The sequence below is a fragment of the Dendrobates tinctorius genome, unplaced genomic scaffold, assembly GCF_039654945.1.
Source record: "Dendrobates tinctorius isolate UK_male_01 unplaced genomic scaffold, ASM3965494v1 ptg000022l, whole genome shotgun sequence".
Taxonomy (NCBI): Eukaryota; Metazoa; Chordata; class Amphibia; order Anura; family Dendrobatidae; genus Dendrobates; species Dendrobates tinctorius.
This window is the reverse complement of record NW_027361690.1, coordinates 30,280,936-30,308,483: the sequence shown is the minus strand read 5'-3', so window position 1 is coordinate 30,308,483 and position 27,548 is coordinate 30,280,936. Positions and strand designations below refer to the sequence as shown.

Below are 27,548 nucleotides of genomic sequence, written 5' to 3'. Positions count from 1 at the left end.
TTTAATCTCAATCTCTCTCTCTCTTTCCCGGGCAGCGGTTCCTTTAAAATTCTTCATTCAATGGATACGGTGGCATACGTTCACATCAGTTAGGTACGGATCCGCTTTTCCGCCTTTTTGGCAGATTTTAACTGACACAGAAAACTGAAGTGTGAAACAGGCCTTAGGTGCTCTGCCACGCCCATAATACTTAATATTATGTCATTATTAGCATATGAATAAAATATTAATCACTTGGTAATTCAGAAACAGATAAACTAAGCAATGGTGTCGATTTACTGTACATTTCACAGGCCTGCAAGTTTATATATGACAAAAAAAATAAGATATGTAGAGCAAAGTTTGCCTGACTTCAAAGGCAAAATAGTTTGCGCTAAAGGGGTATTCCCATTGCACTGCAGTAGCTAAGGTATCCATGGTTACGACCACTAACAGCTAACTAACTGTCACTATGTGAGTGGTCGTAACTATGGATACCTAAAGTCTATGATGCATTTCTTCATCTGACTAGGACAACTAAAATAACATCTGAGTATAAGGCTAAGTGCACACGTAACGGAACTCTCGCGGAAATTACCGCGAGAATTCCGGAATTCCAGTCCGCAGGAAAATCGCATTTTAAATTCCCGCGATTTTCCCGCGGAAAAACTAGCATTTTGCAAGCGTAATTAGATTGCAGAATGCTAGCGTTTTCCAAGCGATCTGTAGCATCGCTTGGAGAACTGATTGACAGGTTGGTCACACTCGTCAAACATAGTGTTTGACAAGTGTGACCAACTTTTTACTACTGAGGCTGCCTATGCGGCATCAGTAGTAAAAGATAGGATGTAAAAAAAAATAAAAAATGGTGTTATTCTCACCCTCCGACGTCCCGCGCATCCGTTCCCAGTAATCCTTTGCGAAAATGCCCGCTATGACGTCAGTTCTCGCGGGATCGCGACGTCTCGCGGTAATTCGCGATGACGTCGCGCGAATGACCGCGAGACTTCGCGATCCCGCGAGAACGGACGTCATCGCGAGCATTTTCGCAAAGGACTACTGGGAACGAGAGCATGAAGAGAAGCGGGAAGGCTGCGCGGGACGCCGGAGGGTGAGAATAACAATATTTTTTATTTTTAAATTCTTTTTTTTACAGGGATATGGTACCCAAAGCCCGGAGGACAGTCTCCTCTCCTCCGGACCGTGGGTACCATCCGCAAATGTTCTGCTTACTTTCCGCATGGTGTGCACAGCCACATGCGGGAAATAAGCGGAACAATGCATTCCTATGGGTGCGGGATCGCCGCGATTCCGCAAATTAATGAGCATGCTGCGGTTTTTACCACGAAGCGATTCCGCCGCGGTAAAAACCGCAGCATTAGCACAGCATTGCGGAATCCCATAGGAATGCATGGGATGCTTATTTTTCGCGTTTTCGCGGCAAAATCGCGCGGTTAAAACCGCCGCGGAAACGCGAAAAAAAACGCTACGTGTGAACTCAGCCTAAAGGCTGAAATTGGAACTAAACAACAGGTTTAAGGAGGTTTTCCAGAATTTTAATTTCGAAAGGTTGTCAAAGAGTAGGAAAGGTTTTAAAATAAAGAAACAACTATTACTTACCCATTAAATCCCTTGCTGCTCCTTGGTCCTACCACAAAGTTATGTTCCGTCCATAAGTCATTTGAAAGTTGCAGTCAATTACTTGCGTCTGTGGTCGCCAGTCACATAATCAAACATCACCATATATTTATTTTACAACATACTACTCCCTACACTTGGGCACCTTTTCTAAAATCCTGACAAGCCTCTTTAAAAAAACTAAAAAAAAAACAAAACAGTTTTTGTGCTTTTCAGCCAAAATTAGGAGTGGCTCCTAAATGGACAGGTATAAAGAAAAGAAACTTGGGCAACTGCTATATGGTAGATTTCTCTGATGGAGCCACTAAAAAGAAATACAGATGTGGCACATTTGCACAAGCAGATAATCAGGAGTAACATAACAAAGCTGAGAGAAAATAACATAGAGAAAGCGAGAGAGGGAGAAAGAGAGCGAGGGAGAAAGAGAGCGAGGGAGAAAGAGAGCGAGGGAGAAAGAGAGCGAGGGAGAAAGAGAGCGAGGGAGAAAGAGAGCGAGGGAGAAAGAGAGCGAGGGAGAAAGAGAGCGAGGGAGAAAGAGAGCGAGGGAGAAAGAGAGCGAGGGAGAAAGAGAGCGAGGGAGAAAGAGAGCGAGGGAGAAAGAGAGCGAGGGAGAAAGAGCAGGGGAGAAAGAGAGCGATGGACAAAGAGAGCAATGGACAAAGAGCGAGGGAAAAGGAGAGAGGGAGAAAAAGAGCAAGGGAGAGAGAGCGAGGGAGAAAGAGAGCGAGGGAGAAAGCGAGCGAGATTGAAATAGAGAAAATGAGAACAGAGGGAGAGCACCATAACAAACTTGAGAGATAATAAGGTAGAGAAAGCGAGAGAGGGAGAAGGAGAGCGAGGGGGAGAAGGAGATCCAGGGGGAGAACGAGAGCGAGGGGGAGAACGAGAGCGAGGGGGAGAACGAGAGCGAGGGGGAGAACGAGAGCGAGGGGGAGAACGAGAGCGAGGGGGAGAACGAGAGCGAGGGGGAGAACGAGAGCGAGGGGGAGAACGAGAGCGAGGGGGAGAACGAGAGCGAGGGGGAGAGCGAAAGCGAGGGGGAGAGAGAAAGCGAGGGTGAGAGAAAACAAAGGGGAGAGAGAAAGCGAGGGGGAGGGAAAGTGAGGGAGGGAGAGAGAGAGTGAGGGGGGGAGAGAGAGTGGGGGGAGAGAGTGGGGGGGAGAGTGTGTGAGGAGGGAGAGAGTGTGAGGAGGGAGAGAGAGAGAGTAAGGGGGAGAGAGAGCCTGAGGGAGAGTGAGGGAGAGTTGGGAGGAGAGTAAGGGTATGTGCACACGTAAGCATTTTTTTGCGTTTTTACCAAATAAAATGCTTAAAAAACGCTTAAAAGAAGCATCCCATTCAATTTAATGAATTCCGCACTTTTTGTGAATATTGATGAGTTATTTTTCCTGCGAAAAAACGCATCGCGGTAAAAAAAACGCAGCATGCCCATTAAATTTGCGGAAAATTCCACAATTCTAGCTATTTTCTATGAGACTGGGGGGAAAAAATGCATAAAAACGCGCATTTTTTGAGCAGAAAACGCGTGGGAAAAAAACACGCATTTTCTGAAAAGGAGTCCAGTTTTCAGTCAGGAATTTTCTGCATACGTGTGCACACAGCAGAAGGGAGAGAGGGTTGGGAGGAGAGTAAGGGAACGTGAGTGAGGGAGAGTGAGGGCACATTTTCATAGGCAGATAATCAGGACGTAACAAAGTTAAGAGAGAGAGCGAGTGAGGTAGAGAAGTGAGAGAGAGAGAAAGTGAGAGGGAGAGAGAAAGTGAGGGGGGAGAAAGAAAGTGAGGGGGGGAGACAAAGTGAGGGGGAGAGACAAAGTGAGGGGGAGAGACAAAGTGAGGGGGAGAGACAAAGTGAGGGGGAGAGACAAAGTGAGGGGGAGAGAAAAAGTGAGGGGGAGAGACAAAGTGAGGGGGAGAGACAAAGTGAGGGGGGGAGACAAAGCGAGAGGAAGAGAGAAAGCAAGAGGGAGAGAGAAAGCAAGGAGGAGAGAGAAAGCGAGAGAGTGTGAGAGGGAGAGTGTGAGAGGGAGAGTGAGGATGAGAGAGAGAGTGAGGGTGAGAGAGAGAGAGTGAAGGTGAGAGAGAGACTGAGGGGGAGAGAGAGATTGAGGGGGAGAGAGTGGGTGGAGAGTGAGGGGGAGAGAGCGTGAGGGAGAGAGAGCGTGAGGGAGAGAGTGAGGGGGAGAGAGCGTGAGGGAGAGAATGTAAAAGTGAGAGATAGTTTGGACGAAAGTGAGTGAAAGAGGAAGTGAGGGAAAGAGTATTGAGGCAAAGTGAGAACGTGAGAGGAGTGACCGTGTGAAAGAGGGAGAGAGAGAATTAGAGAGTGAGGTAGAGATAATTTAAGAGAGTGAAACAGAGAGAATGAAAGAGAAACAGTGAAGGAGAGTGAGAATGAGTGAAAGAATGAGAGAGAATGAGACAGAGGGAGAAAGAAAAGGGAGACAGTGAAAATTAGAGAGACAGAGGGAAAGAAAGTGACAGACATGTATTTGTGTATTGTTAAAATAAAGAAAAAGAAACATTTACTCACCCAACACGTCTGCTGTAGCCATGATCTCACACGTATACATTGCAGCCATAAGTCTCTGGGGCTTTACTTGGAAAGCATAACGACAAGCTTCCTTCATTGTGGCAATTAACTGTCCGGAAAATGGTCCGTAACAGTCTGTAAATAGGAAATCCCCTTTGCGCTTGCTGGATTTCTCCTGAGCCTTTGTGCTACTCTGGCTGTGTTGTACAATGTCCTTAGCTTCAGCAGCTTCCCTCGCAGACTTCTCAATGGATTCAGCAGCTGTATGTAGATGTTCATCACTGTTTACAGCTTGTTCTTCTGAATCTTGTCTTTCCAATACAGCAGATTTATTTACATCAAGTCTTTCCACAATGAAACAGACCCCCATAAGAGGTTCTTCACACATGGGTCCAGCCAGAGTCACAAGCTGAAAACCACTGACAATACTGTTGTCAAAGCTATGAAATTTCCCCTCTTTGGCGATTTTATCAAGGCACTGCCATACAGATGGCCTTTCATAGCTTTCAATGTGATTCACCAAGATATTAGGCCCATATCGTCTAGGACCAAAAGACCAGATATGGTCTACTACATTTCTCCACCTCCTGCCTTGCAAGTGCTGTTCAAGATTACCTTTGAATTCATTAATTTGGCTAATTGCTGTCTCAATGACCTGAACGGCATTGCCACCTTCACTGAAAGCCAAGTTGATCTGCTCCATAGTTCTGATTAAGTCACTGTTCTTCTCTAGTAGTGGAATTATTTCTTCTGGAAGAGGCACGGCTCTGACACTGAGCGTGGCCATTTTATTTGACGTGGTTACCGTCACTAGACCATCTGGGTCAATGTGGACTCCTTCTGGGGACTTACTTTGATCCTCTTTAACCTGGTGTATAACGGCCACCTTTTGCTGTTTTCCAATATCTTCATTTACCATGTCAACTTTTGGAGGTCTTATTATGGTTTCTCGAAATGGGATTATTGGTGCAGAAGCACTCACCTCAATCTTTGCAAACCTGTGTATGTGAATACAATATAATCAGTAAATCGTGATTTGTAACAGAGTTTTCAGTTGAATTAACATCTTTTTTAAATTGGCACAAACTGGTATAAAAATCTAGAAGAAAAGATAAATCACCTTGACAAGCCCCTGCAGGTCCTGTACTGATGCTTTCCTGGCCCTCGCTGGTCTCTACTTCTTAGGCTAGTTTCACATTAGCGTTTACGGCCGCAGCGTCGGGCTGCGCACGGCAGCCGCTAAGCCCCGCCCCCTGCTGCGCCTCCGTCGGTAGCTCCGCCTACGGACGCATGACGCTGCATGCGTCCTGCGTCCCCTATCTTTTGCACTGGGGACGCAGGCCGTGCGTCTGTCTCAACCAATGGTAGGAGATGACTTGTCGCCCAATCACTGGCTGTAGACTTGCTTAGCCAGTGATTGGTTGAGGGGGTGACTTCTGCCACTTCCTATGTGCTGAGATGGGACTGGGAAATTGAAACCAAGGGGGATTGGGTGACTGTCAAAATAAGTGAAGTGTGTAGTGGATCTGTAAGGTTTAGCACTGCTTTAAAACCCCTTCGTGACTGGGACAATTTTTTAAATTCTCACCAATGTCACTTTATGTGGTAATAACTCTGGAACGCTTCAACAAATCCCAGTGATTTTGAGACTGTTTTTTCGTGGCACATTATAATTTATGATAATAGTAAATTTAGATTTATATGTTTTCTGTTCAATTATAAAAAATATCAGAAACTTGACAAAAATGTAAAAAAAAATTGCAATTTTCAAACTTTGAATTAATATCCCTTTAATCCAGATAGTCATACCACAGAAAAACATTAATAAATAACATTTCCCACATGTCTGCCTTACATCAGCACCATTTTTAAAACGCTAACTTATTTTGTTAGCCTTTTAGAAAGTTTAAAAATGTAGCAGTAATTTTTCATTTTTTCAAGGAAATTTACAAAATGTATTTTTTGGAGGGACCTATCCAACTTTGAAGTGACTTTGGGGGTCCTATATATTGGAAAACCCCAAACGTGGTACCATTTTAAAAACAACACCCCCTCACATATTGAAAACTGCTGTCAGGTAGTTTATTAACCCTTCAGGTGATTTTCAGGAATACATGCAAGTGGTATAGCCGGAATGAAAAAGTGTTTGTTTACCACCTAAATGTCACTAACTTCTGAACTGGCCGCTGTAGCCGGCAGACTCTAAAGCCCCCGTTACACATAGCGATATCGCTAGCAATATCACTGTAACGTCACCGATTTTGTGACATAGCAGCGGTATTGCTAGCGATATCGCTATGTCTGATACTTACCTCCGACTGGCTCCCCCGCTGGTTATCGCTGATCGCGCGAGAAGGTCCTGGGCCATTTCTCGTCGGGCGCTTCCTGTGGCGCCGACGAGCGACGCGTGGACGCGGGTGGAGGACGTCAGGATCGCCGCGTCTGACAGGTAAGTAGCGACCCCTGCGATGTCGTTGGTGAGATCTGCCTGTGTGGCAGCTCACTAGCGACCACTTAGCGATGCACCAGCGATCCATATCGTTGTCGGGATCGCTGGTGCATCGCTAAGTGTAACGGTACCCTAAGGTCGCTATTTGGCCATAAACTGCTATGGCAAACATCAGGACCACACAATCATGATCTCGGTGTGTCAATTAGATTAAAGTGCAAGCCCCCACAATCTATTAACCATTTATTTGATGTAGTCACTTTTGACAGCAGCAACTAAGGGGTTAAACAGATAATGGACGGTGCCAACACCGATCATTTGTGATACAGCAAGTTGTCAGATATAGTGTACAGCCGACAGCTACTGGATTGTCACCTGTATGGGGATGATATTCTCTTATATCTCAGGTCAGTAAAAATACGTATTGGCGGTCATTAAGGGGTTTAAAAAGGAATGCATCAGCCTGATCCATCCCTCAAACTGTTTATATGGCCATTTTGCTCTCTGAAAGATAATGTAACCTATATCTTTACTTATGCCATGTGTTATTCCAGGATGGAAAAAAAGGCTGTTTTAATTCATACTACAATGAGGTTTAACCTCTTCACAACCTTGGGAATTTCGGTTTATGCATTTTCGTTTTTGATTCCCTTCTTCCCAGAGCCAGAACTTTTTATTTCTCAGTCAATAAGACCACGTGAGGGCTTGTTTTTTGCGGGACGAGTTGTACCTTTGAATGACACCATTGATTTTACCATATTGTGTACTGGAAAAATGGGAAAAAAAAGTGATGTGAAATTGCAAAAAAAAAGTGCAATTCCACATTTTTTTTTTTTTTAACCATGTTCACTAAATGCTAAAACTGATCTGCCATTATGATTCGCCATGATATTACAAGTTCACAAATAACAAACATGTATAGGTACTTTCTTATTTAAATGGTGAAAATAACAAACTTTGAAAAAAATAAATAAATGCTGCCATTTTCCAAGACCAGTAAGTGTTTCTATTTTTCGGGATCTGGGGTTGGGTAATGGCTTATTTTTTGTGCGCCAAGCTGATATTTTTATTAACACCATTTTGGGGTAGATACAATGTTTTGATGCAATGTTATTGTATATTATTGCAATGTTGTGGCACCATAAAATTGTCATTCTGGCGGTTTGTTTGTTTTTTCTTGTTGCGCTGCTTTTCTGATTTGATAAATTCTTTTTATATTTTGATAGATCCGGCGATTCTGAACGCAGCGATACGAAACATGTGCATTTTTTTTTAATTCTTTTATTTTGAAGGGGGCACAAGGTGGGTGCTTTGAACTTTCACAGCTTAGTGGCTTCAATACACAACCAGTGATCGGTCAGGTCAGTAAAGCAGGGGAGGTGAGGATGAGTGGAAAATAGAGCCAGGGAACAGGAAGATTAATAAGGGCTTTGACACACCTGGAGCACTTAAGCATCATTTGAATATGAATTAAAACAATGATTTTCAGGCTGGAAGAAATAGATTGCATAAATAGAGCTATAGATGGCATAATCTTTCAGCTAGAAATATGACCATATAAACAGCCTGGACCATTTTGCTTTCTTGACAAACACATACTACAGCAAAAGATTATTTAACTCCTTAGTGACAGAGGCAATTTGGTACTTAATGACCAGGCCAATTTTTACAATTCTGACCAGTCACTTTATGACGTTATTACTCTGGAACGCTTCAACGGATCCCGCTGATTCTGAGACTGTTTTTTCGTTACATATTGTTCTTAATGTTAGTGGCGAAAATTTCTCCAATATGACTTGTGTTTATTTATGAAAAACGGAAATTTGGCACAAGTTTTTAAAATTTAGAAATTTTCAAACTTTGTGTTACACAAAAAAGGGTTAAAAGTTCACCAGCGATTTCTCATTTTTCCAACAAAATTTACAAAACCATTTTTTTATGGACCACCTCACAGTTGAAGTGAGTTTGGGGGGGTCAATATAACAGAATCCCCAAAAGTGACACCATTCTAAAAACTGCACCCCTCAAGGTATTCACAACCACATTCAAGAAGTTTATCCACCCTTCAGGTGCTTCATGAGAACTAAAGCAATGTGGAAGGAAAAAATGAACATTTTACTTTTTTCACAAAAAGTTTACTTTGGAACCAATTTTTTTATTTTCACAAGAGTATTAGGAAAAAATGGACCACAAAATTTGTTGTACAGTTTCAACTGAGTATGCCAATACCCCATATGTAGGGGAAAGCCACTGTTTGGGCGCATAGCAGGGCTCAGAAGGGTGGGAGCACTGATTGACTTTTTGAACGTAAAATTGGCTGGAATCAATGGTGGGGCCATATCACGTTTGGAGACCCCCTGATGTACCTAAACAGTGGAAACCCCTCAATTCTAACTCCAACCCTAACCCCAACATACCCCTAACCCTAATCCCAACCCTAACCGTAATCCCAACAATAACCACAACCCTAACCCTAGCCCAAGCCAACCCTAACCCTAACTTTAGCCCAACCCTAACGGAAAAATGGAAATACATTTATTTTATTATTTTTACCTAACTAAGGGGGTGATAAAGGGGGGGGTTGATTTACTTTTTTTTTTACTTTGATCACTGTGATAGGGTCTATCACTGTGATCAAAATGAACCAATAGGAAAAATTGCCTATTGTTGCCGGCGGATCTCAGCGGGCACACTGCATATGAGCCCATTTTCTTCCCGGAAGAAGATGTTGGCAGCCAGGGGACAGGACCAGGGGATGCAGGAGGGTCCAGGCAAACCAGAGGTACCTGGGAGAATAGGGGGACCCCATTTCTCTCTCCTCGGTCATGATCATGTGACAGAGGCGCCAATGGGTGGTGTTTGTGACACGTTTCTAGAGCGTGCATGTTAAATGCCCCGGTCAGAGATTGACACAACCCTCCTAAGCCTTCTATATGGGCATGTAGGTCATAGAAAGTTTAATTGAATTACACCTTGATATCTATGATCTGATGTTTTATTCTAGAGAAATCCATATTTTTCTTATATGTGAATGAGCTGTTTAGATCTATGGGCCGAACACGGATCCGCATGATAATCTGCCTCCAGGGATTATTTTAAATTAACGGGGATGATACCAGTGTGAGACACGTAATGGCTGAAAGGCTGTTCTCCTGACCCACATGTATCACACTGATAACACCCACTTTCATTTAAAATTGGCTCTGGAGGCAGATTCTCAGGGAGATCAATGTCCGGTCCACAGATCTTAACAGTTCATTTACATATACGAGAAACGTGTATTTCTCTATAATAAAATATCAGGTAGCAGATATCAAGGTATAATTTTACTCAACTTTCTATGACCTACATGCCTATAAATATATATTGTCCACTCTCCAATAAAACAACAGTATGGTCCACCTTTGGTATGTCCACAGTGTCATCTTTGTAATTTATAATAGGCTTTCTTCCATGTCACTTTCATCTACCACAGTTTCGGCATCTATTATCATATGACCTATAGTGGGTAAAATAAATACTGAACACGTCACCAGGATGATGAAGACGCAATGAGTGTGGACATTTCAGCAAGACAATGATCCCAAACACACAGCCAAAGAAACTTTCAGTTCATTTCAGATAAAACCAACGCTACTAGAATGGCCCATCCAATCACCGGACCTGAACGCAATAGAAAATGTATGGAAGGAATGAAATCTCAGAGTTTATAGAAGAAGCCCACAGAACCTTCAAGATGTAAAGAGAGCGTGTGTAAGCATGGGCCAAAATCACACATGAGCAATGCATGCGATTGGTTTCTCCATACAGGAAGCATCTTGAAGCTGTTCTCATCAACAAAGGATTTAGTACAAAGTATTACATTTCAGTAAGAGTGTGCAATACTTTTTCCCTGTGTCATTTCTCATTGTTACACATAATTTATGGACATCTGGTGAGAATTTCACATCAATAACACCTTTAGAAATAAATTTACATAGAAAATTGGTGACATGTTCAATACTTACGTCACCCGCTCTATAGGTTTGCTCTGGTCATTTGTGTTTCTGCTCTCAATTACACTTAATTATGAATGTAGTACGGTAAGTAACAATAAAGCAAAGTATGCTAAAACCCAAGTCGGTCATATACCCCATCAACTTCTCCCGAACAATATTCTATTGTGCTACTAAAATAAATCTGTATAATACTTTTCTATTAGTCACATTTTATTTTATCAAGACTAAGTATCATATTTAGATTTTAAAATTCTACCTAAAATGCCCTCACTGCTGCATTGATACAATATCAAATCATAATTTTGTATGGGTACCTTCACATTCTATGGATATTTTACATAATTGTACCCTATAAAATCTGCACGTAAAGTCACATGCAATAACATGGCAATTTCAGATTGAAACGACCCCTGCGTGATTTAAATACACTTTCATTGCAGCGTGAAAGGTTTTTCAATAATGCAGTGTAACAGTCAGGTGAAAATGTGGCTAAGTATTCATCCTTCACCAAAAGTCACCAACTTGAAACAATAAAAAGCAGCCACTGGTACAAAGTACTTTAACCGATTGAACGGAAATATTCAATAGGGAGACTGAGTACAGAGAGTTCACATCTTTTTGGGATAAATGTATACTGTGGTAAGTGAATAGAGGCTGAGCGTTCACATAAAAGACAGCTAATGAAACGCCTGCGATGGGACGCACAATGCAGCTGTTACTTAACAGGTGAACAGTTAGTCTGATTTCTATGGGGAAAGAAGAAAACATTAAAAGGATGCAAAATGATGTCTAAGAATAGAAGCCAGGCTGCAGAAGAGAATGGACACCTGTGGGGAAGGTGGTAAGGAACAAGTGTTCCTCATGGTAGTGCAGCCAAATGTCTCCAGTAGACGTGAGAGCGTTATTATTCCTAAGATGTCACTGCCAAGGAAGACTTAGGAAGCCATTACATCACCAATGCATGGGCATACACACTAGTCTTCTCTTCCTGAAGAGTGAAGCTATCTGGAAGCCAGGGCAAACATGCAGGCCCACATTTACATCTGTTCAAGAAAATACTTATGGAAAGATCTGTCTCATTTTCCCAGGTTCGAAAACATTCATTTCCATCACACAATGGATATCTATAAGCAGTGCATTCTTAGGAGACGTTTCGTGAAAGTACATATATTGCAGGAGAGAAGAATTCATTGGCTTCTACGACATAAATTGGTGGCACATTACCAGGATATACGGCCATTGAAAAAAAAAAGTATGAACAAACCCTGTGCAATTGGAATATAATCTAAAGCTTTCAGAAGAGATGCAGAAACTACACCAAGACTGTAAAAGTGTGAACATTGCCTTAGCTTTTCCAATGATGATGAAGGCACGACATAGTCTTAAGTGGGAACGTCTAATAGAAAGAAAAATGATAAAAAAAAAAAAAGTACCCCTCTTGTCCGCAAGTTGTGTTTGGTGTCACAGGTCAGCTCCACCGAAATGTATGGGGTTAAGCTACACCAAAAACAGCCTATGGACAGGATATACGAGTATATAATCTATTTCACATTAGTATCACAACAAAACGTAAAAATAAAAGTCCATATCAATAATGAAAACTGCAATGTATAGTCTTCAATTCTGAATAATCCAATACTGGACAATAAAGGCCAAACTGGAAAAAAAAATCAAAAGTCAGGGAAGCCTCCAGTACATTCTTCAACCAAGAATCTGCAAACATCCTAGTCCATGCATTCATCATCTCCCGCCTTGACTACTGCAACCTCCTTCTCTGTGGCCTCCCCTCTAGCACTCTTTTAACCCCTCCAATCTATTCTAAACTCTGCTGCCCAACTAATCCACCTGTCCCCCCGCTATTCCCTGACCTCTCCCCTCTGTCAATCCCTGCACTGCCTCCCCATTACCCAGAGACTCCTGTTCAAAACCCTAACCATGGCATACAAATCCATCCACAAGCTGTGTCCTCCATACATCTGTGACTTAGTCTCCCAGTACTCACCTGCACGCAACCTCCAATCCTCACAAGATCTCCTTCTCTACTCCCCTCTTATCTCCTCTCCCCACAATGGCATACAAGATTTCTCCTGTGCTTCCCCTTAGACCGGGGTCACACTTGCATCTGCAATGCGAGAAACTCACGTGAGTCTCTCACATCAATACCCGGCACTTCCGCCGGCACTCGGGAACGGAGCTTTCAGCTGCACAGAAATACATGCAGCCGCACACTCTGGTCCCGACTGCCGGCGCCAGTGCCGGGTATTGATGATCGCATTGCAATTGCAAGTGTGACCCCAGCCTTACTCTGGAACTCTGTACCACAACATATCAGACTGTCGCCTACTGTGGAAACTTTCAAAAGGAACCTGAAGACCAACCTCTTCCGTCAAGCCTACAGCCTGCAGTGAGCCTCGTTCCACCACACAGGTGCACGACCAGCTCTACCCTCACCTACTGTATCCTCACCCATCCCTTGTAGATTGTGAGCCCTTGGGGGCAGGCTCCTCGCTCCTCCTGTACCAGCCGTGACTTGTATTGTTTAAAATTATTGTACCTGTTTATTGTTATGTATACCCCTCCTCACATGTAAAGCGCCATGGAATAAATGTCGGTGTAATAATCTAATATATAAAGCTCAATGTGGGTGTGTATGTATGTATGTCCGGGATTGGCATCCGCACCGACGCAGCTACAGTCACAAAATTTGGCACAGTCACACGTCTGGACCCCGAGAGCGTCATAGGCTATGTTGTGAGGCAAAATTGTAACCCCGCGCATTCCAATTCATCAAACAATTTTACCCCTATCTACATAATGGGGAAAAAGTGTATGTATGTGTTGGCATCTGCACCGTCGTAGCTACAACCACAAAATTTGGCACAGTCACACGTCTGGACCCCGAGAGCATCATAGGCTATGTTGTGAAGCGAAATTTTAACCCAGCGCGTTCCAATTAACCAAACAATTTTGCCCCTATCTACATAATGGAGCAAAAGTGTATGTATGTAATGGCATCTGCACCGTCGTAGCTACAGCCATAAAATTTTGCACAGTCACACGTCTGGACCCCGAGAGCATCATAGGCTATGTTGTGAGGCCAAATTTTAACCCCGCGCGTTCCAATTCACCAAACAATTTTGCCCCTATCTACATAATGGGGAAAAAGTGAAAGGAAAAGTGTTGGAGGCAAATTGACAGCTGCCAGATGTGAACAAGGGGGACTTAAAGAATGAGAGCGATGGCGCTAAACAGTATATACCATACAGTTGCTAAGGTGGGGCCCTGACATGGGATACTCACCACACACAAGATGCGCCACACGCTACCACGTGCTTCAACACATATACCACCCTCAGCACACATTTCACCACATATACACCAACCTCGCCACATAAAAGTCAAAACACAAAAGTCGCCACTCAAAACTTGCCACGCTGTCCCTGAGCTGTTTAAAAGATGAAAAATGAGCTGTGATTGGTTGCTATCAGCAACAGTTTTCTTTGTAGACAGTTGTGGTATCTGAGGCCTATTATTCTTATCATTTCTATGGTGTTATCGTCCTTCTGTAAAGCTGGAAATAACACAATTTATTACTATGCCAACACAGACCACCCTCTGACACAGACTGCAGGGGGAGCCCAGTATCACACAGGATAGGATTAGATACACGGCTCAGCAGTCAGTATCACACAGGAGAGGATTAGACACACGACTCAGCAGGTAGTATCACACAGGATAGGATTAGATACACAGCTCAGCAGTCAGTATCACACAGGATAGGATTAGATACACAGCTCAGCAGTCAGTATCACAGAGGATAGGAATAGATACAGGGCTCAGAAGACAGTATCACACAGGATAGGATTAGATACGCAGCTCTGCACACAGTATCACACAGAATAGTATTAGATACATGGCTCAGCAGACAGTATCACACAGAATAGGATTAGATACACGGCTCAGCAGTCAGTATCACACAGAATAGGATTAGATGCACGTTTTTTTATGTGCAATATAATAATTATAATTTGTCATAACTAACCACAGTTGGTTACTATGCCCAGGCAATGCCGGGCTCTTCAGCTAGTAAATAATAAAAATAATAATAATTAATGCCTCAATAAAATCTCCAGATTACACAGATGAGCAAGGTTTTGTGCAGCCATCACGTCTTATTCCAAGTGAAAGGAAGACATATGGTGATCTGGTACTTGGATAAGGGAATTGAATGCCGGCTGTCCTGCCACAAGGGACTCAGTCTCATAATAGGTTTCCTACATGTGATCCAGTCACAATACACTAAGATATCTCTGCTCTGCTTTGGCAAGTTAGTATTGCTCTGCAATTTTATTGTGTTAATATCTATATCAATTCTACAGACAAATGTCAGAATCATGGCGCATCGATGAAATTTATGACTTTTCAGAGGTTGTATTTTACCGTTAGGAGTTGCAGGGACTAGAACAAAATTTTCAAGTATGCCAAAGTCACTCGGTTAGCACTTGAGCATGCTCAGATAACGCCTTATTCAAGCACGCTTGCTCATCACTAATTACTATAGAATATAAGTTATTGTGGTTCCACGGCAGATTGCACCAGATCTCCACGTTTTTAATGAACTTCAAACCCTTTAAATTCTATTTCTGCAGCACTTTATATCATCCTGGAAATACGTAAACATTTTTTTTTTTAAAAAGTGACATTATCCCACGCTTGCCCTTGTCTGCTTTCATTTGACAGATTAAAGGAATTGCCATCTGCAAGCCCATTTAGCCCATTAGCTATGCATATCAATAAGTGTACACTTTCATTACAGGTACATTGCTTTTTAATTGGAAAAGCCATTGCACACCGAACACATAGCCATAAATGAAGCGAACGCGTTCAGTGACAAGTAATGAGAGGTAGTCTGCCAAAAAGTGCTCAGGATGGATGCAAGGCCAGAGAGGTGGCAAGCCCTCGCCAGCAGCAGACCATCTTATTGCCATCAATAAATGTACTTGGGGTCCAGAGGAGGGCCACAGATTACTGGATGAGAACTGTCTAGCAAAGTCAAAATGCATAAATCAGTGTCTACGGCAAGGCCGCCTACTATGTGAGCACGGGGAAATATAGATTGTTTTCTCAACCTTTCTCTCAAGTCATCCAAGCAGCGCTGCAAGTGAACTTCTCCTGCTGTAATAAGGACGTGTTCTCCCGTCTCCTGAATCAACACTTCAACGCAGGGATCCGCCTGATTTAAGAGCTTCATTCCTTTCACCAGTTGTGGCATTTCACCTGCAAATAGAATTATATGTGCATGAAACTTGGGAGTCAAAAATGCAGCAGAAAAGCTGGAACGTTTTCAGGGCAGTTCCACCTCCGATAATATTGCCCCCGCCTTAATATACATAGAAAGGGAAGTCATTTTACAGATATTTCTCTTTACCCTTTTGGGATCAGTTTTGTATTTTATATTATTTTCTTCATTCATATATACAGCTACCACCTACATCCTGGCGACTGGTACCGCAACCATGTTTCCAGGCTAGAGATGAGCGAACGTGCTGGGATAAGGCGTTATCTGAGCATGCTCGAACGCTAACCAAGTGTCTTTGGCATGCTCGAATAATATCGAATCCCCGCGACTGCATGTCTCGCAGCTCTTCGACAGCCACAACACACGCAGTGACTGACTAACAAGCAGGGAATCCCTACATGTGTTATGGCTGTCTAACAGCTGCAAAGACCCTAACATATTTTTCAAGCACGCCAAAGACACTCGGAGAGCAAAAGAGCATGCTCAGATAACACATTATCCAAGGACGCTCGCTCATGTCTAGTCCAGACTTATGACCTCAGGTTGGTATCATGTGATGGTTTATGCTTTGTTGCAGGAGACACATAAGCTTCTAGCTCATACTTAAAATGTATCCATGGCCTCCCCGACCTGACGACAGTGTCCCTCAGGCTTCTGTGGTGCAGATACTCTATGTCAGATATCTTGGTTCTGCTGGATGGAAAAATGGGAGTAAAAAAGCAACATCCAGATAAAAAATGTATATTGCATGGCATATTTTTTGGGGGGTGAATATCTGGGTGACCGATGGCAGTGTATGCCTTACATTGGAGGTACACATTGGGTAAGCCTCGAGATATCTATTTTAAACAGACATTGAAAAAGCACGAAAGCGTCCTACCAGCTAAGGCTAGGATCACATTTTCATTAGCACTTTCCGTTTTTTTCTGCTCCATTTAGAGGCGTTTTATGAAAACTAGCTGAAAACAAAATACAACCAATCAAAAAGAAAGAAAAAAGTAACACCATGGCTGGTTGATATTGGCATGGGCTCCATCTTGCTCAAGTAATTAAAAGGCATGTACATTAGAAGGTGGATATGGCAGAGAGGGAAGAAGGGATCAGAAGGATGGGGCTAGGGGTGGATATGGAAGAACCTTACGGCGAAATGGCAGAAGGAAGATAAACACTAGCCATACTTGAAAATGTGGCCAATCAATCAGATGTCACATCCTTCATAAGACCAGACTAGTCTAAAACACTAAACTAGCAGATCAGAGACATATTTTAATAAAAAGTGTAAAATAACAGAGTAAGGCCATGTTCACACGTTCGGTATTTGGTCAGTATTTTACCTCAGTAAACCCATTCCATTCATGGCCAGAAATAGCAGGCAGCAGAGCTGCCCAGATCCCGACTGTTTTGGTCTGGTTTATAGCTGCTGATATTCAGTTCTGAAGCACAGATACTTCCGTTTTTAATTTACTCTAATGTGTGTACATAATGTCTCGCATAAAAACCGTTATAAATAAAGAGCACAGAGAAAGCCAACAAGCAATTGAAAGTGGATCAAGCTGGCGCGGACGTGACTGCGGTGAATAGTACTTAGCAGGTATTAAGTAGCCCCGGTTTATATATTCACCACAGAAGCCAACGGCTTTGTTTTGTGAAGGGGAACTGAAGTCAGAGTGGATTAAAAGAGCCACTTAAGGAAACTGCAGACCTTATGATAGAAACAACACAGCACAACACAGAGGAGAACGCACCGCTGGAGCCAGAAGGATGGTCAGCATTAAACCCACGTACAAAACGGAGGACTGCACGTGTGCTGCAAGCGCAGGGTTTAGAATGGCAGACAGACTGATTTTTGACCTGATGTGATCTGCTGTAAGCAACAGTCAAGAACGGATACTATTAAAGCAGAAATTTTATTTGCCTGTGCTTTCAATACAGTTGTACGCAAAAGTTTACATACCCTGGCAGAATTTTTGCTTTCTTGGCCTTTTTTCAGAGAATATGAATGATAGCACCAAAACTTTTTCTCTACTCATGGTCAGTGGTTGGGTGAAGCCATTTATTGTCAAACTACTGTATTTTCTCATTTTAAATCATAATGACAACCAAAAACATCCAAATGACCCTGATCAAAAGTGGTGATTTAGGCATGATAACATGCACAGAAATTGACACAAATGGGTTTGACTGGCTACTACTGTAAAGGTAACATCCTCACCTGTGATATGTGGCAAATGCCAAGAAAATTGTTCGTTATGCAAAGAAAAACCCACAAACGACATCAGCTGAAATACCGGACTCTCTGAAAACTAGCGGTGTTGCTGTTTCAAGATGCATAATAAGGAGGCACTTGAAGGAAAATGGGCTGCATGGTCGAGTCGCCAGAAGAAAGCAATTACTGCGCAAATGCCACAAAGTATCTCGCCTACCATATGCAAAATAGCACAGAAACAAGCATCAAAACCTTTGGAACATGGTAATTTGGAATGATGAGGCCAAAACTGAACTTTTCGGCCACAATCATAAATGTTGCATTTGGAGAGAGGCCAACAAGGTCTATGATGAAAGGAACACCACTCCTACTGTAAAGCACGGAGGTGGATCGCTGATGTTTTGGGGATGTGTGAGATACAAAGGCACAGGAAACTTGGTCAAAGTTGAAGGAAAGATGAATGCAGCACGTTATCAGCAAATACTGCAGGCAAATTTGCAATCATCAGCCAGGAAGGTGAACATTGGACGTACTTGGATGTTCCAACATGACCATGATCCAAAACACAAGGCCAAGTCGACCTGTCATTGGCTACAGCAGAACAAAGTGAAGGTTCTGGAGTGGCCATCTCAGTCTCCTGACCTCAATATCATTGAGCCACTCTGGGGAGATCTCAAGAGCACAGTTCATGGTAGACAGCCCAGGAATTTACAGGAACTGGAGGCTTTTTTCCAAGAAGAGTGGGCAGCTTTACCATCTGAGAAAATAAAGAACCTCATTGACAACTACAACAAGACTACAAGCTGTCATTGATGCTAGAGAGGTCAATGCTATGAATGGGTCACCGAGGATAGCAGGCCCAGGCTAAGCCACAGAAAACCAGAGAGGTTCGTAACTAAGCGGATGCAGACCCCTGATCCTGTCCACACAACTAGCAGTAGCCGTGGAGCTTACCTACGATGATCCTAGACGCCTCGGCACAGCCGGAGAGCTAACTAAGCCTAAAGCAAGAAAGGGGAAATCTAAACTGCCCCGCAGCAGACCCCAAAGGAATCGATAGCCCCCAAACATATTGTCGGTGAGACAAGATGAAAACACAAACGCAGGCAGAAAAATAGACTGAGCAAATGATGGGGCCCACACTGACTAGACAGGACAGGAAAGATACTGTCTGCAATCAAGCAAAAAACCCTGCAAAAGGTCCAACACGTCTGATGCACAAAAACACTGAAGTCGCACGACTTCGCCCCCCACTATATCAGCACTCTGGTATATTCTGAAAGCAAAGCAAAAAGAGACCAATATAAAAGGGGACAAAACAAACTGGCACATGCAGTAACATATGGGCGGTGATTCAGCACAGCCCCAGCCCCAGCCGGAGCTAGCTGACCCGCACAAAGCAGAGATAAACAAAACCAGATCAAATGCAAACAGAATAGCAAATGAACCACTTAGCTGAACATGCAGGGAAAGAGCAGGAGACATCAGACCTCAGGAGGCATTGGAAGAAAATCACCAGCAGGGATAGAGGGAGTCAGCTGTCTTAAATCCCAGTCAGAAAACCCAGATCTCCAATCGTCTTCCTCATCATCAGGTAGCAAGCCTCTGTCAATCAGATCAGCTCCACTTCCTCCAGTAACCACCAGAGGGAGCCCAGAAAGAGAACTCTCAATCTGACCAGCTCCACTATCTTCAGTAATCACCAGAGGGAAGTCAGAGAGAGAATTCACAACAGGCCAATACACGGTATTAAGAAATGGGATATGTGAACTTTTGATCAGGGTCATTTGGCGTTCTTCTGGTGACTTGACCATGCAGCCCATTTTTCTTCAAGTGCCTCCTTATTGTGCATCTTGAAACAGCCACACTGCTAATTTTCAGAGAGTCCAGTATTTCAGCTGATGTTATTTGTCATTTTTTCTTTGCATCCTGAACAATTTTCCTGGCATTTGTCACAGGTGAGGATGTTACCTTTAGTAGCCATTCAAACCCATTTGTGTCAACTTCTATGCATTTTATCAGGCCACAATCACCAGGGTATGTGAACTTTTGATCAGGGTCATTTTGATGTTTTGGGTTGTCATTATGATTTAAAAAGAGAAAACACAGTAGTTTGACAATAAATGGCTTCACCCAACCACTAACCATGAATGGAGAAAACATTTTGGTGTTATCATTCATATTCTCTGAAAAAAGGCAAAGAAAGCAAACATTCTGCTGGGGTATGTAAACTTTTGAGCACAACTGTCCCTCGAATATGCCCACTCCACTTTTGATGTAAAGACTATCTCAAGCAGTAAATAATTAATTTTAAAGACCATGGACACCTCTAACAAGGAAAATGACTTTCATATATTAGTGGTTGTCTTGAATTAAATAAAAGAAAACGTAACTATATTTTTCAGGCTGCTATCTTCATTTTTTTTTACACATTTTCACATCACCTGATATGCAGTTTTTCAACGTGCTCCTAGTTACAGACAATTCTTATGTTCCGTCCAGTAATACATGCTGGACGTGAGGTCTGTGTGTCATTAGCTCTAATGTATCAGCACAGCTTCATTCCTGCATGGATTTCCCCTTTCACCGAAAAAAATCTAACCCCTGGCTAATCTCCACACTGGCTCTCTGGTTCTCCGCACTGTGATACATTCTGCTCTGCTGTGTATAAACTCCTCACCTTCCTATAGGCATCTCCCACTTAATTTACACTGTGCTCATTCTGAGAGGAGAGAGAGTTAGAGAAAACAGGCCATTCAGGTAGATACCTCTGGGCCAAGGAGAATAGCAACCGTGACTATACCATAAGATTGACTAAAGCCAGCTGTGTAAAGGACTTAGGTTTGTTTCACATTAGCGGTTTTGTGCGCAGCGTTTTGGGGCGCATACGTCATGCGCCCCTATCTTTAACATGTGGGGTACATGGTCTTGCGTTTGCATGCTTTCGTATGCGTTTTCGAGCGCATGCGTCGTCTGGGCGAGTGCGTCGTGTGGCGCCAAACGCTACATGTTGCATTTTTCTGGTGCCGATTTTCAGACAAAAAACACAGGCGCACTCTTGCGCACGGAATGCGCCAAAAAAACGCATCAAAGTCTATGGGAGCGCTTCTGTGCGCAGTGACATGCGCACGACTGTGTTAGCATGCATTGTCTGAGTAAACAAGTGCAAGGACTGTCTAGACAAATTCCTGACCACCCCCCAAAACAAGATAAATAAATATAGGGGGTGGGCATAGTTTTACTTCACAATTCTATAGACTCTGGAGAGGACAGCACAGCTTTGGGACATGTAAGTATACCAGTCTAAAGATGTCTTTTTTTTTTTTTTTCTTGTTTTTAGCCCTGCAGTGTGTAATTTTTTTTTTGTTGTATTTCTTCTTGCAGAATTCATTATCAGGAGGATCATGCCAACAAGCAGTGAGAATTCCCACAGTGGACAACCCAGTGAAGTGGGTACATTATCAACTGTTCTTAAGTATTCACTGTCACTTCTACACATGTGTAAAATTTTTACTTTTTTTCTTCACAGAGCTCTTCAAGTGGTGATGAACCACAGGAGCAGCCAACTCGGGGCCGAGCAGCGGTGGCAACATGGCCTGTAAGGTTTTTTTTTGTATTTTTAAACTGTTTTATCTTTCAAACATTAATGTCTTTGTTTCAATTCTAGGTGCCACAGCGGGACGAGGAGGAGGAGGTCAATAATGACCTCCTCATCACATCTGTCCAGGAGCGCGTTCCGTTGTGGGACACCCGTGATCCCCAGCATTCCGACGCAGTGGTGATCCGGCGGCTGTGGAACGAGGTGGCCAAATCGCTGTGGGATAGATGGGACAATGCCTCAGCTAGGGGTCAAAAGGACTTTCGTAAATATTGCAACAACGCGGCAATAAAGCAGTTGCCCGTGATCACACAACCGTGTGTGATGTGATAAACTCCTGCGAGTTTATTGCATCACATACGGTTGTTTTTTTTTTAAGTAAAAACTAGATGGCGTTCCATGAAGGACCGCTTCAACAGGGACCTGAGGCACGAAGGCCAGGTTCGAAGCGGTGCTGCTACTGCAAGGACCAAGTACAAGTATTATCGTCTGCTCAGCTTCCTGAGACCGTTCCTTTCACGCCGAGCGTAAGTATGTTGTTGTTGTATTCCATTGTGTTGTGTTTACCTTATCTGAAATTTTATATTCCACAGGAGTTTGCGAATGTAAAATTTAAATTTTTGTATACTAATGTTTTCCTTTTCTTTTCACAGAACCCATAGCAGCACCGTAGAACCTGGACCGGCATCAGGAGCGGTCCTTCATGCAACGCCGTCGGACCCATCCCAGCCATCCCACAGTGGTAAGTAGGCCTGCAGCACAGTCTGGAGAACCGGCAGCAGGTCCACCGGTCTTCCCCTGTCCGAGTCATCTGCCCCTCCATTTTTTGGCTCTTCCCACCAGTGGCAGCGGGGCTCGGACAGGCCACTCATGCCCGCGTTTTTGCATTTGGGCATGGTCTTCCAGAATTGCTTCAAGTCGCTGGGTGACAGAGTGGAAACTGGTTTATCCAATGTCACCCGACGCTTTGACCAACTGGAAGTCGAGCTCCAGAGACCGGCAAGACATTTCTTTAGTGCCATAGAGAATGGCATGTCGGAAAACCTAACCCCAGAACTCCAGCTTGCTGTGATGCAGGCCTGCAATGCTCCATATGTCAATGCTATGCAGCTGACTCGGTTCATGCAGCCACCACCAGCGGCTGCCTTTCCACCAGTACCACAGCTGACAAGTCTAACCATACCGAGTTCTTCTGCATATTATTGTGCGGCCACCACCATGACCACAGCTGCCCAACACCACTACACCATGCCGGGTGCTGAGGACCGCCACTACACTGCTCCGCCGAGTCATGCTCATGCAAGGACGTCCACCACCACCAGGTCATCCCACCACACAGAGCAGATGCCAGGTCCCGCTCATGCAAGGGACGTCCACCACCACCAGGCCAGCCCACCACACAGAGCAGATGCCGGGTCCTTCTCATGCAAGGTCAACCACCACCAGGCCAGGTCACCACACAGAGCATACGCCGGGTCCTGCTCATGCAAGGACGTCCACCACCACCAGGCCAGCCCACCACACAGAGCAGACGCCGGGTCCATTGACCACACCCACCACCAGGCCGTGTACAAGCACCCAAAGACAACGGTCAAAAAAAAGAAAAAGGAGAACTGTCCATGTGTCTCCACCATCACCTCCTCCAGCATCACCTACCACTTTGTCTTTATCTTCCCATTTTTCACCTGCCAATGTGTCAACCTCCAGTATCCCTGATCTTTTCCATCAAGCTTACTTGGCACCTCCCCTTCGCCCAACCCAAACGAATCTCCAACGTACCAATCCCCCTTTGCCCATAATTATTCACCTTTTTATCAGCCACCTACTTCATTTTTGAAAATAACTGTTGTTTTTTTTTCCCCCCAACCAATGACTGGTCTTTGACTCTTCCGTCGCCGGCAACACACCGTGCGCCGTATACACAAAAGATTTTTGACACCTCATATCTCCAATGTCAGTTCCAATGTACAATGTACTCCTACTTTAGCTTTGGGTGCCTTTCATTGAGCTATGAGGTGTCCAAAACACCATAAAGAAGAGACAAATTCCTCTTTTAAACAAAGGTCAGGGGGGTCAGGTCACCTTGCCAGTTGTCAGCACTATTGGCCTCAGGATAGTTTACAGCATTTGTGAACTGATGATCACCTTTTATTTATTTTTTTTTAAATAGGTGATCGACATTTCACATGTGGAGGTCACTTTCACCAGGTGTAATGAAACATAAAATGGACATTTTGTAAAAAAAAAAAAAAAAAAGGTGTATTTATTGGTTGCAACATTAAAAAAATAAAGGTACTAGGTGTTTTATTAACAGCACATCACAGGAAAGTAACAAATAAGCACACAAACACAACCATTTGATCTTGCCATGAAAAACGGCCAACATCGGAAACAAAATAGGCTGCAAATCTATTCCTCATTTGTCCTATTTCCACTGTTGTCCTCAGATGGTGTTGCTGGTAATCTGGCAATGGGTTAGAAATAGGTTCATCAAGTTGAACATTGGATCGCTCTTTAGCCATTATGTAGTTGTGGAGAACCACACACGCCTTGACCACCTCATCCACTGTTAATTTTAAGATGAATTGCTGTTTGCAAAATGCGCCATTTTGAGACCAGGATACCAAAGGCGCACTCCACAGTTCTTCGTGCCCTGGTCAGTCTGCAGTTAAAAATCCTTTTAGTATGGTCCAAGTCCCGGTTTAAGGAGGACGGCACACATCTGAAAGGCCTCACCCCCAACCACAACAAATGGCATTGCAGGTCCTTCAGTGTTGGGAAGAGGCTGTGGCTGTGGGAAATTGAAATTATTCAGATATAATCGTTGGCCCATGTCCGAGTCTTTAAATGTTCTCGAATCATTAGCACGTCCAAATGATCCGATGTCCACGGCCACAAAGCTGCAGTCTACACCGGCAATGGCCATGAGCACTGTTGAAAAATATTTTTTAGAATTGAAGTACTCAGATCCAGTTCTTGCCGGTTTGGTAATCCGGATATGTTTGCCTTCAAGTGCTCCAATACAGTTAGGAAAATCACAAACTTCCTGGAATTTTCCAGCTTTGTCCTTCCATATTTCCGTGGTGGGTATTCCCCACGAAGAACGTCCCAGAAAGCCCAGCAAGTGTCTGCAACAATCCCAGAAAGTGTTGAAATGCCAATCCGGTACTGAAAATGGAGCGATGTTAAGGTCTCTCCAGTAGCCAGGAATCTAATAAATAAAGAAATAAAAATAAAGAATAAAAAAAAAAAAAAAAAAAAAATTAGTACATTGAGAGGCATGAGAGGCATTTAGTTTGAAATATTATGTACTGTAGTGTCACCAACAGACGTTCCTCAGCAGGAATCGCTCTCCGGAGCTGGGTATCCTGCCTGGTGACGGCTCCTTCAATGCGTTGAAGCAAATAAAGGAAACTGTCTTGACACATCCTCGTATAGTAGTAATATTTTTCCAGATTGTTATTTAGCTCAGTGAATAAAGAGTGGTAAGCTCCAAAGCTCTCCCGGACTTCCAAAATAGGGTGTCACCAAAATCGCTGACTTCTCCGTCTTTCTCTCTTCCGTTCTTCGTCACAAGCTACAACAAAAGCAAAAAACAAGCCGAGATCCAAATCCAGATTGCGGTACAAACTGTCCATTTGAAGATCCATCTTGAAGCAGGATACAGGAGCAAAATGGGAGGATTTCATCTCTGCAAGGGTATATATACATACAGAAATCCCATGAGACACGCCCACTTGTGTCCCATTGGTGGTGTTTATCATTGAATTTCATCTGTCCTTTTTTTTTTTCTTCAATCGCATGCGCATAAAAACGCAAACACATGCAAAAAATGCATACGAACGCATGTAAGCGCAGCGCTTTTAACGCATGTGTCGGAAAAAGGGTGCGTTGTCATGCGTTTTTAGGTGCGCATGAAACGCTGCGCACAAAACCGCTAATGTGAAACCAGCCTTACACAGACTCTTCAGCAACCATTTTTATTGGAGACCATTTAAAAATCAGATTTTAGCATTTAAAAATCAAAAAGGAAAAATTAATCAGACTAAGGTATCCATTAAAAGAAAATGTCTTATGAGAAATATTTAAATCAGGTTTTTGTGTTAAATGTATTTTGTAATTATTTTTGGCAATCTTTTTTTCACATCATAAGCTTTATTAAAAATAGAAATATTGCAATTTTCACACTGGTCAGAGGGACTTTTTAGACTAATTTTGTTGTTTCAAGAAATTCAGATACAGATTAGCAACAATAAACTACCTGACAGTATCTTTTGTATTGGAGTATCTAATGAGCGTGTAAGGACATTGTGAAGGGAGTGTGATCAGGGTCACCAGTGACATCACCTACTGTGATTGGTGGATCCTGTGCTATCAGCTATAGATAGAGGTGTCATCAGTGATTGTATCTCTGCCCCTGATGATATGGAAACTGCTGAAAACTCTTCCCAAATGGATAGGAAGTAGGAGTTTAAAATAGCCTAGTGGCCAGTGTAAAAAATGCAAGATTATTCTTTTTGCTTTTTAAATAAAGATCATGAGAACAAAAACCCATTAACAACATCTTAAAAAAATACACATAGAACATTTTCTGAAGACACACTACCTTTAATGAGATCATAAGGAAAACTTTAATATAATCACCAAAATATTCCAACATAGTCTTTTTACAGTATTACAGGTTTTTCTACTACCTCTCAAGGACATGCAAACAAAATCCCCAGATGCATTCTAGATGTCAGGGCGGTTTACACGAGGTGTACAACTCATCCCACTGGAACAAAACCATCTGCAATAGAACATGTAAATACAAGAGAATGAAGAGTGATCAGGTTGAAAAAGTATAAAATCTTTTTATTTAAGTATCAATATAAAGCTGTTACGAAGTAAAGTGACAATAGATGCATACAGACAAATATACAGGGTCAAACAGTCACTATATAAACCCAACAAGGGTAATTAGTAATACATAATGAGAACTTAACATATACCCCGGGAATAAGAAAGTCGCTGCGTAAACCATAGATTGTAATAGTGATAAATCAGACAAAGTGGTAACACATAGAAAGCACATGAAGATACAGGGGCAAAGCTTACCGAGGGACAGACAATAGATGACTCTGAGCCGGATGGCGAGACCCCAACGCGCGTTTGACACACCGCTTTCTCAAGGGTATGATGGGTTTATATATTGACTTTGTTTGACCCTGTATATTTGTCTGTATGCATCTTTTGTCACTATACTTTGTAAGTTTTATATTAATACCTAAATAAAAAAGATATTATACTTTTTCAACCTGATTATTCCTCATTCTCCTGTATTTACACTCTCAAGGATATGCAGTTAAAGAGACTGGGTCAGCTGATTCATGATGCACAATCCATAAGCAAAATGAATCAAATCCTGACTGCAAAATTGCAGACAGGTACAATTTTCTCTAAAATGCAGCGGCGTATCAGATAAAATATAGTTAGAAGATCTGACCTAGGACCAAAGATAATACGGGCGACGTCCCTGGCCGCCTTCTTCCAGCATGGATGCAGGTGATTGACAGGTTTCTCTCAGGGACGGTGCTGCAACAGTCTCATCTCTCTCGGAAATTCAAACTATATATGCCGAAGCATTTCAGAGAGAAATCATACTGCAAGGCTGATTCATGTTGTCCATGGTGGGACAGCATAATTCAGAAGACAGGTTCCTTGCAGAAGTACAGAATACAATATTACTAGAGAGGAACGTCTGTTTACTATCTAGCATGGGGCCACTATACTCTTTCACAGGCTTGTATTAAGATACCCCACCCCCCTAAAATAAGAGGAAAATAGAGAAAAAAAATGCTTCAAAGTAA

General features: G+C 43.0%; 1 protein-coding gene across 3 annotated transcripts in view; it reads right to left on the bottom strand.

The window, feature by feature from the left end:
* The window catches only part of EFL1 (elongation factor like GTPase 1), a 475,933-nt gene that overhangs the window by 70,457 nt on the left and 377,928 nt on the right, over positions 1-27,548 (bottom strand). For all 3 annotated transcript variants that reach the window (XM_073568560.1, XM_073568562.1, XM_073568561.1), the window contains 2 exons: positions 15,726-15,873; positions 4,150-5,147 (listed from right to left, as the gene is read on the bottom strand). In XM_073568560.1, the coding sequence (XP_073424661.1) occupies positions 4,150-5,147; positions 15,726-15,873 (1,146 nt within the window). The remainder of the gene's footprint in view (positions 1-4,149; positions 5,148-15,725; positions 15,874-27,548) is intronic.